The sequence below is a fragment of the Corvus moneduloides genome, chromosome 21 (genome assembly GCF_009650955.1).
Source record: "Corvus moneduloides isolate bCorMon1 chromosome 21, bCorMon1.pri, whole genome shotgun sequence".
NCBI lineage: Eukaryota > Metazoa > Chordata > Aves > Passeriformes > Corvidae > Corvus > Corvus moneduloides.
Genome location: NC_045496.1, coordinates 7,818,578 through 7,834,379, shown reverse-complemented (window position 1 = coordinate 7,834,379; position 15,802 = coordinate 7,818,578). Strand labels below are relative to the sequence as shown.

Sequence of the window (15,802 nt, the reverse complement as noted above, 5' to 3'; positions counted from 1 at the left end):
GACTGTCATTGTCACAAGCAATAAAACAAAGGCATTCTGAGACAGCTCATTTATGTCACATCTCCATCAGCTGACCCCCAGCGCGTGAGGGCCACCGTGGGGAAGGGGGTTATGGGGAATTATAAGGTAGAATTGGGTTGTGAGCTGTAAAACCCGCCTGCAGAGGCACATGGCAGCACAAAGGAGCACATGGCGGCACAGAGAGGCTTGTGTTTCTGCCCTAAAAGTGTAATCAAGTCATTTTGACTTGTTAATCTGATCTTAAAAAAGCTGGACCCTCTTCCAAAGTGAACTTGAAAGTCTTGCCTAGGAAAGACTTTCTAAGTCCTCACTATGAAACAGGACCTTCCAGCAGTTGCAGACTCTGAGTGATGGTAAAAGCTTTAGACAACTTTACATTGTTTCTCAAAGTTCTATCTGTTCAATCACTGTCATAATTCTTATTTGTAGAGAACAGAAAAGGGGGAATTACGGAGAATTATAAGTAAGGTAGAATTGGGTTGTGAGCTGTAAAACCTGCCTGCAGAGGAGCACATGGGGGCACAGAGAGGCTTGTCTCCATCAGACCCTGGGGGGAGGAGGTGTCACACAGCAGACCCCTATGGAGAGGAGCCTGCCAGGAGCTGACAGACGGGTGAACAGTGAGTGACCACCCCATAACAGGACATTTAGGAATCGTGTTGCTGATGCGTCAACACGGGATAGGTCACGCCATGTAAGGAAATACTGTGCCTTGGAAAAGTGTATAAAACCAACTCACTCCTTCGAATAAACGATTCGGGTTCCCTGCCCGTCTGGGTCTGAGATTCAATCGCCGACAGGGATCACCCAGGGGAAGGATGGAGCCAGAGTGTGGAAGCTGAAGGGCAGGAGCAGGCAGGGTGGCTCAGGGACGCTGCCAATGACATGTGCCGCCTGTCACTGGGCACTCAGTTTGGGACAAGCCTCCTGCCTGAGCCTGCTCCCCAGCGTGGTGATGGTGCACGCGTGGGACAGGAGCGATGGATGGAAACCAGCACGTGACACCTTGGTGTCTGTGCCCCTGCCCTTCCCGTCGCCCTCCTCACCTTTCTGGTACTGGAGCCAGAGCTGCTGCTGGACCTTCTTGCTGGGGAAGTGGATGGTGCAGCTGAACTCGGAGCCGTACAGCGCCTCCGCAATGTAGTGGGAGCCAAACTGCTGGATGAAGGAGAGCAGCTCCTCCCGGCTGCTGTCCTTGTTCAGGATCTTCAGGATGTTTGCAAAGCCTGTGGGAGGGAGGCAAGGGCTGGGCAGGTCGGCCAGGCAGGGTTGGCAGCCACAGCCCAGGGGAAGGAGCCCCAGAGGTTCCCTGCTCAGGTCATACAAGGCCCCACGTGGGTGCAGTTCCTTCTCTTTTGCCTCCACCTGATCCTTTGGAATCCACAACCGGCTGTGGCTCTGACTTCCTTCTATGATTCCTCTCCCTAAGAGATTTCTCAGATGCTTTTACAGGGATGTGCATGTGAACGTGCACACACACACACACACACAGAGTCCCTGCCAGCTCCAGTGTGTTCTTCAGGCTGCTGGCACATCATGAACATTCTCCCCAGAGGATGTGCTTGGCCTTTGCTTGGCTGTATCCACAACCAGAGATGTTCCATCCCTACTGCAAGCACTCAGCACAACTGGTGACTATTTTTAGGGAAGCTGGAGACAGCTCAGAGGGACATATAGGGCCAGGCTGGTGGCAGCTCCTTGGGTGTGCAAAGGTCAGGGCATCCCTTGAGCAACAGCCATACAGACAGCAGGGATCTCTGGCATGGGACAAGGACATGGACCCTTGCTGCTCTATGGAGGTGAAATATCCTGGAGAGAGTGGTGACTTCACAGCACCTCAGCATCGCTGAGAGCTGGCTGAAAGCCCTGTTTTGGTTCAGTGGTGGAACGGAAAACATACTGCAAGAAAATACGTCATAACTGCCACCAAAATGAGATTATCTGGCTCGTTGGTTGGTTGGTTTATTGAAAGAGAAGGCTGGTTTAATAAAAAAGCCAGAAGAATTCATTTTAAGCTGAACCCACATACTTTATTCAGCTCCAAGAAGGTTATTTCATTTTGGGGCTGTGCCGCCTGTTAGCACTAAATCTTTTTTTTCTTTCTCCATTTAAAACCTCGTTGATTTTTAAATAAAAAATGCTATTTTGAAACGAAAAGGCAAAACATTTCAGGTCGCAACAAAATGTTTCAGCATTTCTGAAACAAAATGTGTAGCTATAAAAACGTGGCAGTGAAATGTTTTGACATTTGCAAGATCCTCCCACCCACCCCTTCTTCATCTGTGCTTTACATGACCTGCTTTTCCAAGTGCTTTGGTTCCTTTTGAAACCACCTTTTTTAAGGCACTGACTGGTTTTTGTACACACTCACATACACAGCCACCCCAAAACAATTCCTCCCTGCCAGTGTTGCTTACTGGCTTCCTCCTGGCTTTGACCTCACCTCTTGCTGCACAAACTCCCCGCCTCAGTTTCCCCCTTGCAAAAAAAGGAGGCAAATCTCCCTGCCTGCCTCTGCAGCAGCGCTGGGAACAGGGCACGGAGGTGGGAAATGTCAGTGGGACGCTTGGGGCAGAAAACCACCACCCACCCATGCAGACACACATCTCCCTGCCCCTGGAATCCCTCACCTGCAGAGAGGGTGATGGAGCTGAGCTTCACCCTGTAGAGGTTGCTCCGGACCCGCCAGTGCTGCACCATGGGGTACCCCATGGCCTCGTCATACTTGATGTCCCCTGCGAAGAAAGAGCGGGCGGGTGACCCTGCTGACCATGCTCTGGGGGATGCCTAATGCTCCCACCTTGCTACGTGCTGCAGGGGTGAGAAACGGGGTGCAGGGAGGGCTGAAAGCTCAGTGGTGATGCCGTGGGGTCCCTGCACTGCTGGCAGGACCAGCACTGGGATGGCTGTGGCTGCCAGGAGCTCACAAGGATGGAGATGCTGCTGGGATGGGCTCACACACCCCTCAGAGTATTTCTGCCCCAGGCACACAGGAAGGATGGCACAAAGAGGGTGATGATGCCCCTCAGGAACCACACTGGGACCCTCTTGTTCCTCCTGTGCTCTCCCCAGGGACACTGAACCCCGGGGCAGCTCGTACCCGTGAGAAGCTGGAGATCAGGAAGGGGCTCCGAGAGGACACCACGGCACTGCTCCTCCACGGGCAGCGGGATCACCAGGAGACCATCAGCCAGCTGAGGGAAGTCCTTGATGAAGTTATTCTCCCTGCAGAGAGAAAAAGACAACTGCAAAGCAACGATGCAGGGCACGGCCGGGCAGCAGGGCCGAGCCGCCCTGGTGGCACGGGGACAGGCGGCTCAGTTGGGCGGGGGACATCTCCTCAAGCAGGAGCCCTGCCAGGGGATGGGGTTTGCAGCCTCCCCACCAGCCAGCCCTGGCTGGGCAGCCCTCTGAGGTGATGCTTAATGAGCTCCCCAGGGAGCGCAGCTCCATTAGCGCTCGGGAAATATGGAACTGCTCTCAGCCTGGGGACCCAGCCACTGCGTTTGACCCAGATTTTAAAAGTGGGCCACTGGAGAGGGGGCAAGGAAAGAGGAATGGCTGCTACACCCCAAAACTGCCCCTTTCCACACCTGCAGCATCTTTGTATGGACAGCAACCAAGCCCTGCTGGGGCTCCCCATTCCAGGCAGCATCATCACCCCCACAGTTTTCACCCCCAGTGACTCACTCTCCAAAAGGCAGAAAAAGTACATTTTACAGACAGACACAGAAAACCCCACTCTCGTGTACAGCTCACAGTGCAATTTTACCACACATGCCGGATCTTTTCTAACCTTGGCAAGTATAACATTGTATAATAGGCCCCTAATGAATTGTTTCTAGAACAACGGTACCAGGGAAATTATTTGAAATGGTGAACAGACAGGTCTCTGGGAGACGAGCCTCCCCCGGTAAGTGAAATGCCTCGCGCCTGCGCCGAGGAAACAGGAGGGGGCATTTTAAATATTGATCTTAGAGCCAAAATATAGGCCAGGAGGCTTCGCAGCCTCCGGGCGTGGAGACAAAAGGGCAGCAGAGCAGAAGAAAGGGAGGTTCCTGCAAAATCAGGTCAGCCCCAGGAGCTTGGGGGAGGTTCAGACTGGCACCGCCTGCCCCAGCTGCATTTTTTGGAATAGATTTTCCTTTAAACAGCTGCTGATTTGGCTCACCTTCCCTGGTTTTACCCCCCACAGCCTGTCCCTGGGGGGATGATCCATCATCCTGTCATTACCTCCCAATTGGAACACCCTGGCCACCTCCATGGGTCCCAGCACAGCGAGATGCTGAGTTGGGGGAACACTCCCCTGGGGTCCTCCCGTTGCTCTGGGGCCAAGATGTGGCCACTGCAACCTGCACCAGAGGTGAGCAGGAAGCCATAGCCCTGTGCAGCCAGCCTGGGGATGCTCCCAGCCCCACGGCAGGAGAGGAGCACAGGGATGAGCATCTGCAGGCGGGGACACACGGGTGGGGCACAGGAAGTGTTCAAGGCCAGACTGGATGGGTCTTTAAGCAATGTGGTCTAGTGAGAGGTGTCCTTGCCCATGGCAGGAAGGCTGAAACAAGATGATCTTTAAGGTCCCTTCCAACCCAAACCATGCCATGATTCCCTGGCTGCACAGGCAGCCTGCCTCATGCTGCACCCCCATGTCAGAGCCACCTGACTGCATCTCAGGAGCTTCACTTTCTGCACTGCCTCAGTGCAAAAAAGAAAAAGTACTTTATTTGTCTGAGGGAAAAAGCCTCTCACTCACAGCGAGCTCACAAATCCCCGACTGATCCTGCTGGGCACGGGATCCCCATGGTGGAGCGTTCTGCTGCTCTGAGCCCTTTGCTGTCACAGCAATTCCAAATGGGGAACTGCAATTACTGCCAGAGCTGGGAGCCGTGTGGGTGGTGGCTGCAAAATTAGGCAAGTGGGTAGGGAAGAGGGGAAGAAGCATGTTGGTGTCTCTGCTGCTCTGCCTCAGCAGAAAAGGGAAAACATCAGCGCTGCCGAATCCCAAAGCCATGGAGAAGCGTGATGGTGCGCTGGGAAAGCGGGATGCAGCTGCACGGAGCCTGCCTGCCATCCTGGAGCGTGGGGACTGTCCCTTTCCTGGCAGGTCAGCCCCACCTCCTGCACCAGGGGTGAGCACAGGGGCCAGGAGGGTCACTGCCTGCCCAGCCCCATATCCCACCTCTAAGACAAACAGGAGGGGATGCCCAGGAGGAGGCTGGTGGAACCTTCCCGAGTGCTGTCGCACATGAGGGGATGGACCTGGTATGCCCCAGGGGACACAGAGACATGGCATGACAGCACCAGCAGCTCATGTTCATCCAGCGCCCTGCACCCTGACACGGGGCAAAGGAGATAGAAAGAGGCAGCATCTCCTCCTGCCCCCTGTTATCCCACCCATGCCATGTCCCTGGGCATATCCTGGCTCATCTGTGAGGCAGGACAGCCCCAGGGGCTGGTGGTCCATGCTTGGGCAGCTCAGGAGGGAGAAGCTGAGGCATGAGGGGACTGCACACAGCAGCTGCTGCTCAGAGCTGCTGCCTCTATGAGAAGGTATTTACTGAACAGCCACGCTTTGCAGGACCACTCCTGTAATCCAATTGTTCAACTGTTCCACACTCGAAAGGCCAGGGAAAAGCCGGGGGCAAGTGGGAGCCAAGGAGAGGGCTCATGCATCAGCACGTGCCCACAGTGTGCTTCCATAAGGGGAGGGAGCAGCAGTGCAAGGCAGGACTTCAGGAGCACTTCCAAGATGCATTCTTGCTCCCAAACCCTTCCTGCATCTCTTCCAGCTCTCCCCACCTCCAGCCCCCTGCTCCCTGCCATCCCAAGGCAGGGATGAGCCACAGCAGAAGGTCTGGGCATGGCTCAGTCCCTCTGTAGAGTCCTCACTGCCTCTGCAGGGGCAGGATGGTGATGGGGACACGCCAGGCAGGGCACACTGCTGCTGGGGTGTGCCCAGGGCACAGCATTCCATGGCTCCGAGCCGGCAGAGGGCTGCAGCTCCTCTTCCACGGGGCCTTTCTAATAACCCTGTGGATTGCACGCTGCTCGCTGTGGAGGCACAAAAAAGAGTTCCTGCCACACTCTTCTGCTCTCTGGAAGCTCTGATCAAAGCCATCGGGCTCTGTGCAAAGGGCAGGGACACGGATGAGGGGAGGGATGTGACAGCATCCCTGTGCACGTGTTGCCACACGTGCCTCCAACTGGGGCACAGCCGAGCCACCGGCACCTCTGCACGGGCACAGGGCCAGGTGTGGGGTTCACAGGGCTACTCCAGTGGGATCAGGCGGGAGCCAGACAAACCTGCCAGCCCCACAACATCCTCCTGTGCCTCTTGTTCTGCCCCTGGCATCTCCCCAGTGGAACAGCTGCCCAGGACTCACTGGAGCAGTGAGTATGCTGCTCACTCCAGCATTGACGCACACGGAATCCACTCCCCGGCACGGTGCTCTCCTGCTGGGGATCTGAGCATCTCCCGAGGCATTTTGCAGATACTGAATCATTACGCGAGGAAATGCAGCTTCTCCCAGCAGCATCTGACCCGAGCACATGCCTGCCTTGGAGGGAACTGATTCCATACGAACAAGCCTGATGCTGGGAAAGGTCAAATGGCCAAAGGCTTTAGCAGATACTGGCAGGGTGGGCTGAGGAGGAAGGCAGTTGCCTAGATTAAACTGAGTTCAAAATCCTGGCTTTGACGGACATTTGGTGTATCCTCGGCGAGTCCTACAGCGCACCCATTGCCTGGGGTGACACCGACAACCATCAGCAGCTCCCACATCTCAGGGTGCTGCTGGGGTGACAGCAACTAGCAGCTGCTTAGGTACCAGGAGCAGGGCTCAGGCAGCAAGAGCTTGCTGTGCCACTGCTCTCCTGTCCTCCTGAAACCAGACACACAAACCAGCCCTGTTTTTGGGAAATGTGACCTTTAATAACACACCCAAGGTCATGCAGCAGAGCCGTGATGCAGCGCTGGGCTGCATTGCTGTGCTCCACAGTGCTGGCAGCAGCTCACACAGCCCATGGGAAGCCTCCAGAAAGGACCAGTATGCCATGGCAAAACGGGGTTTGGGGGGAGCAGGAGAGCCCAGTGCAGGCACTGGGGAGGAGCTGGAGTGCTGTGGTCTCCCAGGGCTGGGCCACAGCTGCTGGATCCTGCTTCATGGCACGATTCTGCTCACCCTGGGGCACCGTGTCTCCTTGCTGAGACACTCAAAGCCAGAGAGCTAAGCTGGCAGTGGGATTCTGGCCTGCAGCAGGGAAAGATCAGCTGGTGGCTGACATGCATTTCGTTTTCCTGTTAGCAACACCGCTGGGTGAAGGGGCAGCTTCTCCTCCTTAGCTCAGTCAGCTGTGGCTTCCTCCCTTGGCACTCTGCTCCCACAGGACACGGCCTTGAGGATGGACTCTGCAAACCAACCCTTCTGGAGACCTCCTCACAGCTGTAAAATTCCCACTGCACATTCCAAGCATGGGCTGACACCCATCACTGACAGTGGATGCACACCCTGCACCACAGCACCCGCGCAAATATATTCATGGGGGGGTAAATATATATATATATAAAATATATAAAATGACCCCACAAGTGATTAGCTTATGCCCTGAAGCATGAGATTTAATTACCCTTATCTGAGCCAGCACAGCTACAAATGTTAATCACATTATCATCCAGCAAGCTTATGTTCAGCAAAGTGCCTGTGCCAGGGCCGCCCTTTCTGCTATGCAAGAGGGGACGTCTGAGAGGACGCCTGCTCTGGCAAAGAATTAGTTATTAATCTTACTTCTTTCTGTCCCACAATGGCTCAGGGAGAACATGATGGATTTGAGGTTATTTAGTACCAGCTTTTCACCCAAATTTCCCTTGGAGAAGCTGCCTGCTGGGGTGGCTGCAAGATCAGCAGAGCCCAGCCTGACACAGGGACATTGAGAAATGGCTTCCTTTTAGCTTGTCATCACCAAAAAAAAAAATTGATCTGGAGTCACTTGGAAGCAGAAAAGAGGGTGTCCTGTTGCCACAGCCACTTAGGAGAAGGTAAGCACACTGTAAATCTCCCCCAGCATGTCTTCATGACCTCAGGCACTGGTGAATTATAAAGGTTTAATGCAAACCCTCTGAAGCAGCAGTTACTTACTCCAAATTTACTGAGTATTAATTTCAGCAAGGCCTCACTCCTGTAGAACAAGGCAGGATAAAAGAGCAGAGACCAGTCGGGTTTTGCCAAGTTCTGGAGCCCCTTCAGCTCCCCAACTCTCAGCCTTAACCACTGTTTGCAATGAAGTGTGGTTGGGCCAGGCTGCGGGGAAAAAGGCAAGCACCACCAGCATCCCTCCACCAGCCCCCGACGCTGTGGGTAGGACCTGTCCCTGTGCTGCTCATCCCTCCACGTCCCCAGCGTGTCCCACTTCAGTGCCACCAATAAACAGCCTGACAATATCCAGTAGCTGCCTCACCCCCCGGTTCAGGGAGAATTAGCATTTAAATTGAGGTGTTTCAGGAGGTAAATCACACCAGCCAGCACTGGGGCCGCAGTGCCTACGGAAGCCCTGGTGCTCCTGGGCTATGTGAGGTGTCTGCATGGCTGCTGCTCAGCACCACCCCCTCCACGCACCCCCAGACTGAGCCCCAAAACCCTCTCCTGTGCCCATCGCCATCAGCACTGTGCTCTGCCAACACTGAACCTGATTTTCCCACAGACCATCTCCAAACATCCCCCAAACACCACAGCCCTCCTCTGGGCCACACAGTCCCAGCAACGCCGCCGAGCACCGAAGGAAACTCAGCCAGTGGTGCCCACCACTGTGGCACTGAGAGCGAACATGAGGCTCACGATTCATCATCGTGGGGAAAAAGCACATCCTCTCCCAAAACCATTCCTAAAGGAAACACAAAGGAATTTGCTCTGAGGGGAGAGATGGAGAAGCTGTGAGCAACAATCAGAAACGGCCGTGGCCAGAAAAAAGATAAAGAACCATAGGATCACAGATTTGTGATTCCAACAGGGTTGGAATGGACTTTAAAGGTCATCTCATTCCAGCCCCTGCCATGGGCAGGGACACCTTCCACTATCCCAGGCTGCTCCAAGCCCCGTCCAACCTGGCCTTGGACACTTCCAGGGATGGGGCAGCCACAGCTTCTCTGGGCACCCTGTGCCAGGGTCTCACAGTGGTTCAGCAGCCTTGTCCTGAGCCTAGAACCTGGTGGCAAGGCCACCATGACGCATCTGGGCCATGTGCCATCCATCCTGAGTGGAAGGTCTGGGGAATGCCCAGCACCTGTGGATGGAGAGAAATCGGCCCATCTGCAAAGGGCTGGAGCTGCTCAGTGGCTGCCAGGAGGATCCATGTCCTGCTCCAAGTATTTGCTTAAAGGTGCCTGCCTCCATTAGCTTTGCCATCACTGACAGCCAAAGGCTCTGACCTTGTCAGCTTCCATAAGTTCAGCAACTTCCAGCTCTTTTACAATGTGATGGAGAAGACAACAGACAAACCTCCTGGAGCAGCTCATGGAGCTCGGGCCCATCAGGCTGTGCCCACTGCGACATGACCTGGGCACAGTTTCCCTCTGGGAATGATTTGTCCATGCTGAGAGAGCCAGAGCCAGGCTGGACGCGTCCTATGGGTGCTGATTCCAGCGCTGAGCTGAGCCAAGGCTGTGGATCCTCTCCCACAGATTGTTTGGGTGCTGTTTCCGATCCTTTCCCAAGTGCTGCTCCAGCAGTTCCACGCCTGGCACTTTCCTTGGCATTGTTTATAACGAGGCAACAAATGCACAACTCCCACTGACTCCAGAGGAGCCAGGACTACCCGCTGGGGCTTCCCAAGGATGCTGGTGCCTGACTGGCATCCAGTTCCTCTGGGATTTGGGCACGGCATCCTGCAGCCAATGGCTTCTCTGTGCACTAGCAGCCCCAGCGTTCCAGGGGAACCCACACCCCAGCTGCGGTGCCCTGGGAAGCACAAGCACAGCCTTTTAATATTAGTATTTGCCTTTCCAATGTAAATGCAGACCCAGCTCTCCACTCAGCACACACATCCATTCTCTTTAACAATTTGAGATCTTAAACATTTCTTTTTTTCCCCTCTCCTAAGCTTCATTGTTAACCTTTAAGATGAAGATAAGGCGTTAGGGTTTGGAAAGGAGTCCGGAGGGACCTTGGAAATGAGCCAGGAGCAGTGTTAATACTGGGCTGCACATCATATCTCTTCGGTTCTTCTCTCCCCCCAGGGTGACTCGGACTGCTCTTGACTACCACCATGGTATTACAAACTCTAATGAGGTTTGGAAAATAAGAAACCCACTGCGGCGTGGGAGAAACTAATAGAAATTGTTTTGTCTTCTCTCTATTAGTCATTAGAAGCAGAAGAAAAACAGCCACAGGCAATGGCAGGGCTGCAATACCACCACACATTTCATATGCTGGCACTCCGACAATGTCATTTCAGTGCAGTTAATGCTCCCACTTCCCCTCCACACCAGACCTCCCGTACGCCAGTGTGGGCTCCAGCTGTGCCAGCATCCCTGTGCCACCATCCCGAGCCCAGGGTGACCCCAGTGCCTGCCTGAGGTGTCCATGCAGGGTGTTTGGCCAGCCCATGGCTCTACCAGCACGGACCACTGCCCGCTGGGTGTCCCCAGGGGACAGGGACAGGCAGGGCCCAGGCAGGGGACGCTTCCATAAGCAGCAGCACTGAAAGGCAGCCAGAGCATATGGAGAATTAGCTGGGATTTGTGACTGCAGCTGCAGAGTTGTGTTTCTGTGTGTGAAGTTAATTACAGAACTACAAAACGATGCACGGGGCAGGGTGACAGCACCCGCAGCGACCTCACCCCTGCCACCCTCCTAGGGAACTGTGGTGCCACAAGCCAAGCCCCAGTCCTGGGCTCAGCGAGGTGCCCGGAGCACTTCCCACCTTCCTTCCCTCCTCCCAGCTCTGTGGCTGTCGCACCCCGGTTGCCTGATGACAAGTGGCAGTGCTGGCACACCTTCCAGATGTTTGCCTGTTGCCCACGGGCACGGGCACAGATGGCGAGTGGCAGCATTCCCTGGAAAGCCGGGGCCAGGCACGCAGGCTGTTCTGGTGTGCTGGGCTCCTTCAGCCCGTGCTGGGGGAGAAATGAACTGGCACAAACACCTCGAGTTTCATCTCCAGGGAATTGTTATGGAAGGCAGCAGCCCACGGGAGACTCCTCCTGCAGCCCAGGCAGGGGGAGAGCAAAGAGCACAGGGAGGAGGATGAGGGATGCTCAGCCTGTCCCCACCACCTGCTCCAGCTTTCCTCTGCACAGAGCCACCAGCATCCCAACCAGGTCCTGCTGCCCAGGAACGAGGTGCAGTGGAAGATTATGGGGAACTGGATTATGCCACAGGGGACAGGAGGGCTCCCAGCATAGCTTGTCCAGCACTTTTGGGACGCTGGGTACAACTGATGGGGCCCAAGCCCAAACCCAGCACTTGCTTTCAGGTTTATGCAGGCACAAGCTACACTGCAACAGGCAGAACAGCAAATCCTCCACCTCTGGAGAGAATGCTTGGGATGGGAAAGAGGAAGACAAGATTTTCTGTTGCACTGAGGACTGCATCCAAGCCCTGCTGCTACCTCGGAAGCAGGTATGGCTCGACAGCTGGCGTAGCTGTGGAGTGCTCAGATATCCCCACGCTGGTGACTGTTCCTGACTGCATTGCCTGGAGCAAGGATTCGCACTGCTAAGTCAATGTCAAGCTGATTTAGTCCTTGGATGGGGAATCTCCATCAACCAGTGCTTGCACTAGCAAGGAAGAGCAGTGACGGGCTGCTAAATGTCAGCCTTGTCCCTGGAGGTGACACTGAAGCGGCCCCATGGTGTGAGCAGCACAAACCCACAGCCCAGCTAATGGGGACCAGCACAGTGTCCTTACAATGATGGAAAAACGCTGCTTTCAAGTCCTGAAGTCGTGTGATCACAATTTACTGCCTCAAACCTTCCTGTCTCACTCTCCTCTTGCTTTCCAGCTGAACATAACCCTTACTTTCATGTGTCCCGAGGGGGTGCAGAGCTCCCATGGCCCAGGAGCAGCTGCAGCCCTTGTGAGATGAGGAAGGAAGAAGCAGCAATTCCTCTCTGCAAGGCTATAAAGCCAATAAGGACCCCCTGGGATGAAAGGTACTCCATAAATCTCAGCTGTTATTATAAAACCAATCTTCACCGCATCTCTTAATAACAAAAATTAACTCTGCAGTAACACCAGCTATAATTACTATCATAAAAGTCAGAGATGCGAAAGGCCAGCAGGTCAGCAAGGCCATCCCATGGATTGCTCCCCATAGCACAGGGAAAGAGGAAAACTTCTGGGTGCCACAGGAGCTTGGGAGAGTGAAGACAGTGCCAGGCACCATGAAGGGAGCAGTGACAAGGAGGGGGTGGCACATGGATCACCACATCTCTGCCAAACCCAGGAGGGGAACAGAGCCCAGCTCTTGGTTCTGCAAGTACCCAGTGCCAATCTCTCATCCCTCTTCTCCTGTTCATAGAATCATGGAATTATTTAGGTTGGAGAAGACCTTTAAGATGACTGAGTCAAACCATTGACCCAGCACTGCCAAGGCCACCACTAAACCATGTCCCCAGGTGCGGCACCCACACACCTTTTGAATCCCTCCAAGGATGGTATAACTTTGTCACTGACCTGAGCAGTCCATGCCAGGGTTTGACACCACTTTTGGTGAACAAATTTTTCAAATATCCAGTATAAACATCACCTTGGGCAACCTGAGACTTTCATCTTGTCCTATTGCTTGTCACTCAGGAGAAGAGACCAACCTCTCAGTGTCTCCCCTTGAACCTCCTTTCCTCCAGGCTAAACACCCCCAGCTTCCTCAGCTGCTCCTCATGGACTTGGGCTCCACAACCTTCCTCAGTTCCATTCCCTTCTCCAGACACACTCCAGCCCCTCAATGTCCCTCTCGTTGTGAGGGGCCCAGAACTGACCCCAGGATTTGAGGTGCCCCTCGCCAGTACAGAGAGACAATCACTGCCCTGGTCTGCTCACCACACTATTGCTGGTACAAGCCAAGGTGCCACTGGTCTTCTGGGTCACCTGGGCACGCTGCTGGCCTCTCTCCCAAACCCTTATGGGTGTCACCATCAACTTTTCACAAGGGGCACTCAGAAGACCTCGGGGAACCCTCTGACAGCTGTATGGGGACATGGGTCAGAGGATATGAGTGTTCCTGAGGGCCACAGGCTGACCATGCCAGGGCAGGCTCTTTGCAGGAAGAGCCCATGTCCCAGCCCACCATTCCCCCAGACCCTGCACCTCCCGTCCCACAAGAAGCTTCCAGAGCCAGGAGACAAACCCTCCCGTAGACATAGACACCTCAGCAGCATTCCCAGACTGGGATCCCCCTGCCTGCTCCCACCTGTGCAGGGACCAGCACTGCTCCTCACTGCCTCCATACCCAGCTAACACACAGACCAAGCCCCAGTGCCCTCTGCCTTCCTCCACATCCCTCTCCAACCTTCCTCCTGTCCTCCATGCTGCCCCTGCACGGTCCTGGCACGGCTCCCTGCTGTCCCCGTGGGCCTGGCAGTGTGGCAGTGGGCAGGGCAGGAGGGACAGCTCCCAGCCTGGGCACGGCCCCGTGCTGCCCAGTTAGTGCCGTGCGTGGCAGCTCCGTGTGCGCTGCGGGATGAGCTGTGGGAATGCAAATCTGCACCTCCCCCGCCGCAGCAGCCGCTAACAAGATAATGAATATTTTCATCAGCTGCAGAGAATACAAACATCTGCGCAGGCACCGGCACTGCCGGGGCTGGGGGAGCGGGGAGCAGGGGCGCGGGGGGAGGAACAGCTCCCCGGCATCCCTCACTGCGAGGGCAGCGGCTCTGCTGCCAGGGAAAGGAAAGTTCTGGTCCCTGAGCCAGCAGAAGGCCATGGCTGACATTCCACCTGCTCCAGTGGGTGCTGGCACCGTCTGACAGCAGTGCCAGTGGCTCTGGACTGTGCTGGTGTCTGCAAAAGCCTTCTACCCCCTGCCATGGGCAGGGACACCTTCCACTGTCCCAGGTTGCTCCAAGCCCCATCCAACCTGGCCTTGGACACTGCCAGGGATGGGGCAGCCGCAGCTTCTCTGGGCACCCTGTGCCAGGGCCTCACCACCCTCTGACTGAGGAATTTCCTGCTAATGTAAATCTCATGATCATGGACGTACAATTGGTTTTGGGCTCTGGCTGCAGTGGCAGCTTCCACCATGGCCATCCCTCTTCCTCCTCATCCTTCTCCCTAGGGCTGAGGCACATTCTGGGAGCAGTGGGGATCTCACAGACAATGACCAAACAGCAGAGACTGACTCTGTATGAGGTTATCCCACCACCTGCACAGACAGGAATGAAATGGAGCAGCTCAGAGGTGCATCCGGAGCTGGGATGGGGCAGCAGGAGCAGGAAGTGGCTTCGATGGCCATGTCCATGCTCACCAAGGATGTGATGGCTCATTCCCTAAATCCTACCTGCAGCTGGTGCAGAACCACTCTGAGAACCTCTAGTATTTGAACAACCTCTGTTACAGAGCATCTCTTCCACCCTGGACCCCTGCATTGCTGGACACTACACCTGCTCTTGTTTTTCTGGAATAAAACATGCTTCCAACCTGCTGCAGAAGCATGTGGCTGCAGACTGGGCAACAGCAGCTCAAAGCCACACAATCTGTCATCCTTTTTGGTGGGATGAGAACTTTGAAACGGAATGGGATGTAGCAGAGACCTGATGGAATGCTGCGCTAATTGCATTAGTCATTTATACACCAGATTGGAAAAAACCTCACTGCTGAGCCTGGCCAGTGAAGATGTGCTCAAAATACACAGTGTGTGCCTGTGTGCAGCCTGCTGCGGGCTCTGAAATATCCCACACATCCCACAGCAGATCCCACCTCCACAGAGCTGCTAAACTCCTAACAACCCCTTAGCTGCTACTCAGGACCACAGCATGAGGCATTAGCCCAGCTTGGAAAGACATCATTGCTTCCAACTAGCGTGTCTGAGGCTTCAAAGTTGTGAACAGGTAATAGAACTGCAGCAACAAACAATAAAAAGATGAATGAAATGGAAGGCAGCCACTGGAAAAGAGATCCATCCATTATCCCGGCCTGAAGGGTAATAGGTAAACAAGGCACTGGTGCACTGGCTGGCACCGAGCTCGCCGGCACGGGAATAATAAACAGCACAATTATAACTCCTGTGCTTGGAGGTTTCAAAGAGAGGGAGAAAAATAGGTGGAAAAACAACGGCATTAATTTAACCACCTACAGACAGTACATTTGTGTTGCTGTGGGGGAAGCAGGATGTCCCTGCCAGGGCTGCCCGTGAGCCCCAAGCCAGGGACACAAGCAAAGGCCCTCCAGCTTCACACCCAGATGTGATGCTGCACGCAGCTGAGCCCCCAGCCCAGTCCCTGGCAGCACCCACGTGGACAATGGACGGGTGGAGATGTTTTCCAAAGCAGCCCTGGAAGGGATAGCACTGAGCTGCCAGCTCACCCCACTGCCACCACGCTGGTTTATTAAGGGCTGAGAAACATCGAGGGGAAGAAGAGACAGATTTAAAGTTAACTTGCCAAACTCCCCATCACTGTGATGACAATTCCCCCCATCAGCTCAGTGACCTGACAGCACGAACGGAGCTGTGTGGAGGCAGAGCCTCCTGAAAGCAGCTGGGGCAGTGCCCATCCCTCCCTGCAGCACCCCCAGCACCTCGGGCTGTGCTCAGCACCACCTCCAACCTGCCCCTTTCCTTCCCCAAGGCTGGA

General features: G+C 54.9%; 1 protein-coding gene across 2 annotated transcripts in view; it reads right to left on the bottom strand.

Moving 5' to 3' along the window:
- ASTN2 (astrotactin 2) overlaps nucleotides 1–15,802 on the bottom strand; it is a 277,000-nt gene that overhangs the window by 115,835 nt on the left and 145,363 nt on the right. For both annotated transcript variants that reach the window (XM_032130546.1, XM_032130547.1), the window contains exons 14-16: nucleotides 3,122–3,246; nucleotides 2,652–2,756; nucleotides 1,068–1,247 (exon numbers count right to left, since the gene is read on the bottom strand). In XM_032130546.1, coding sequence (XP_031986437.1) covers nucleotides 1,068–1,247; nucleotides 2,652–2,756; nucleotides 3,122–3,246 — 410 coding nt within the window. The remainder of the gene's footprint in view (nucleotides 1–1,067; nucleotides 1,248–2,651; nucleotides 2,757–3,121; nucleotides 3,247–15,802) is intronic.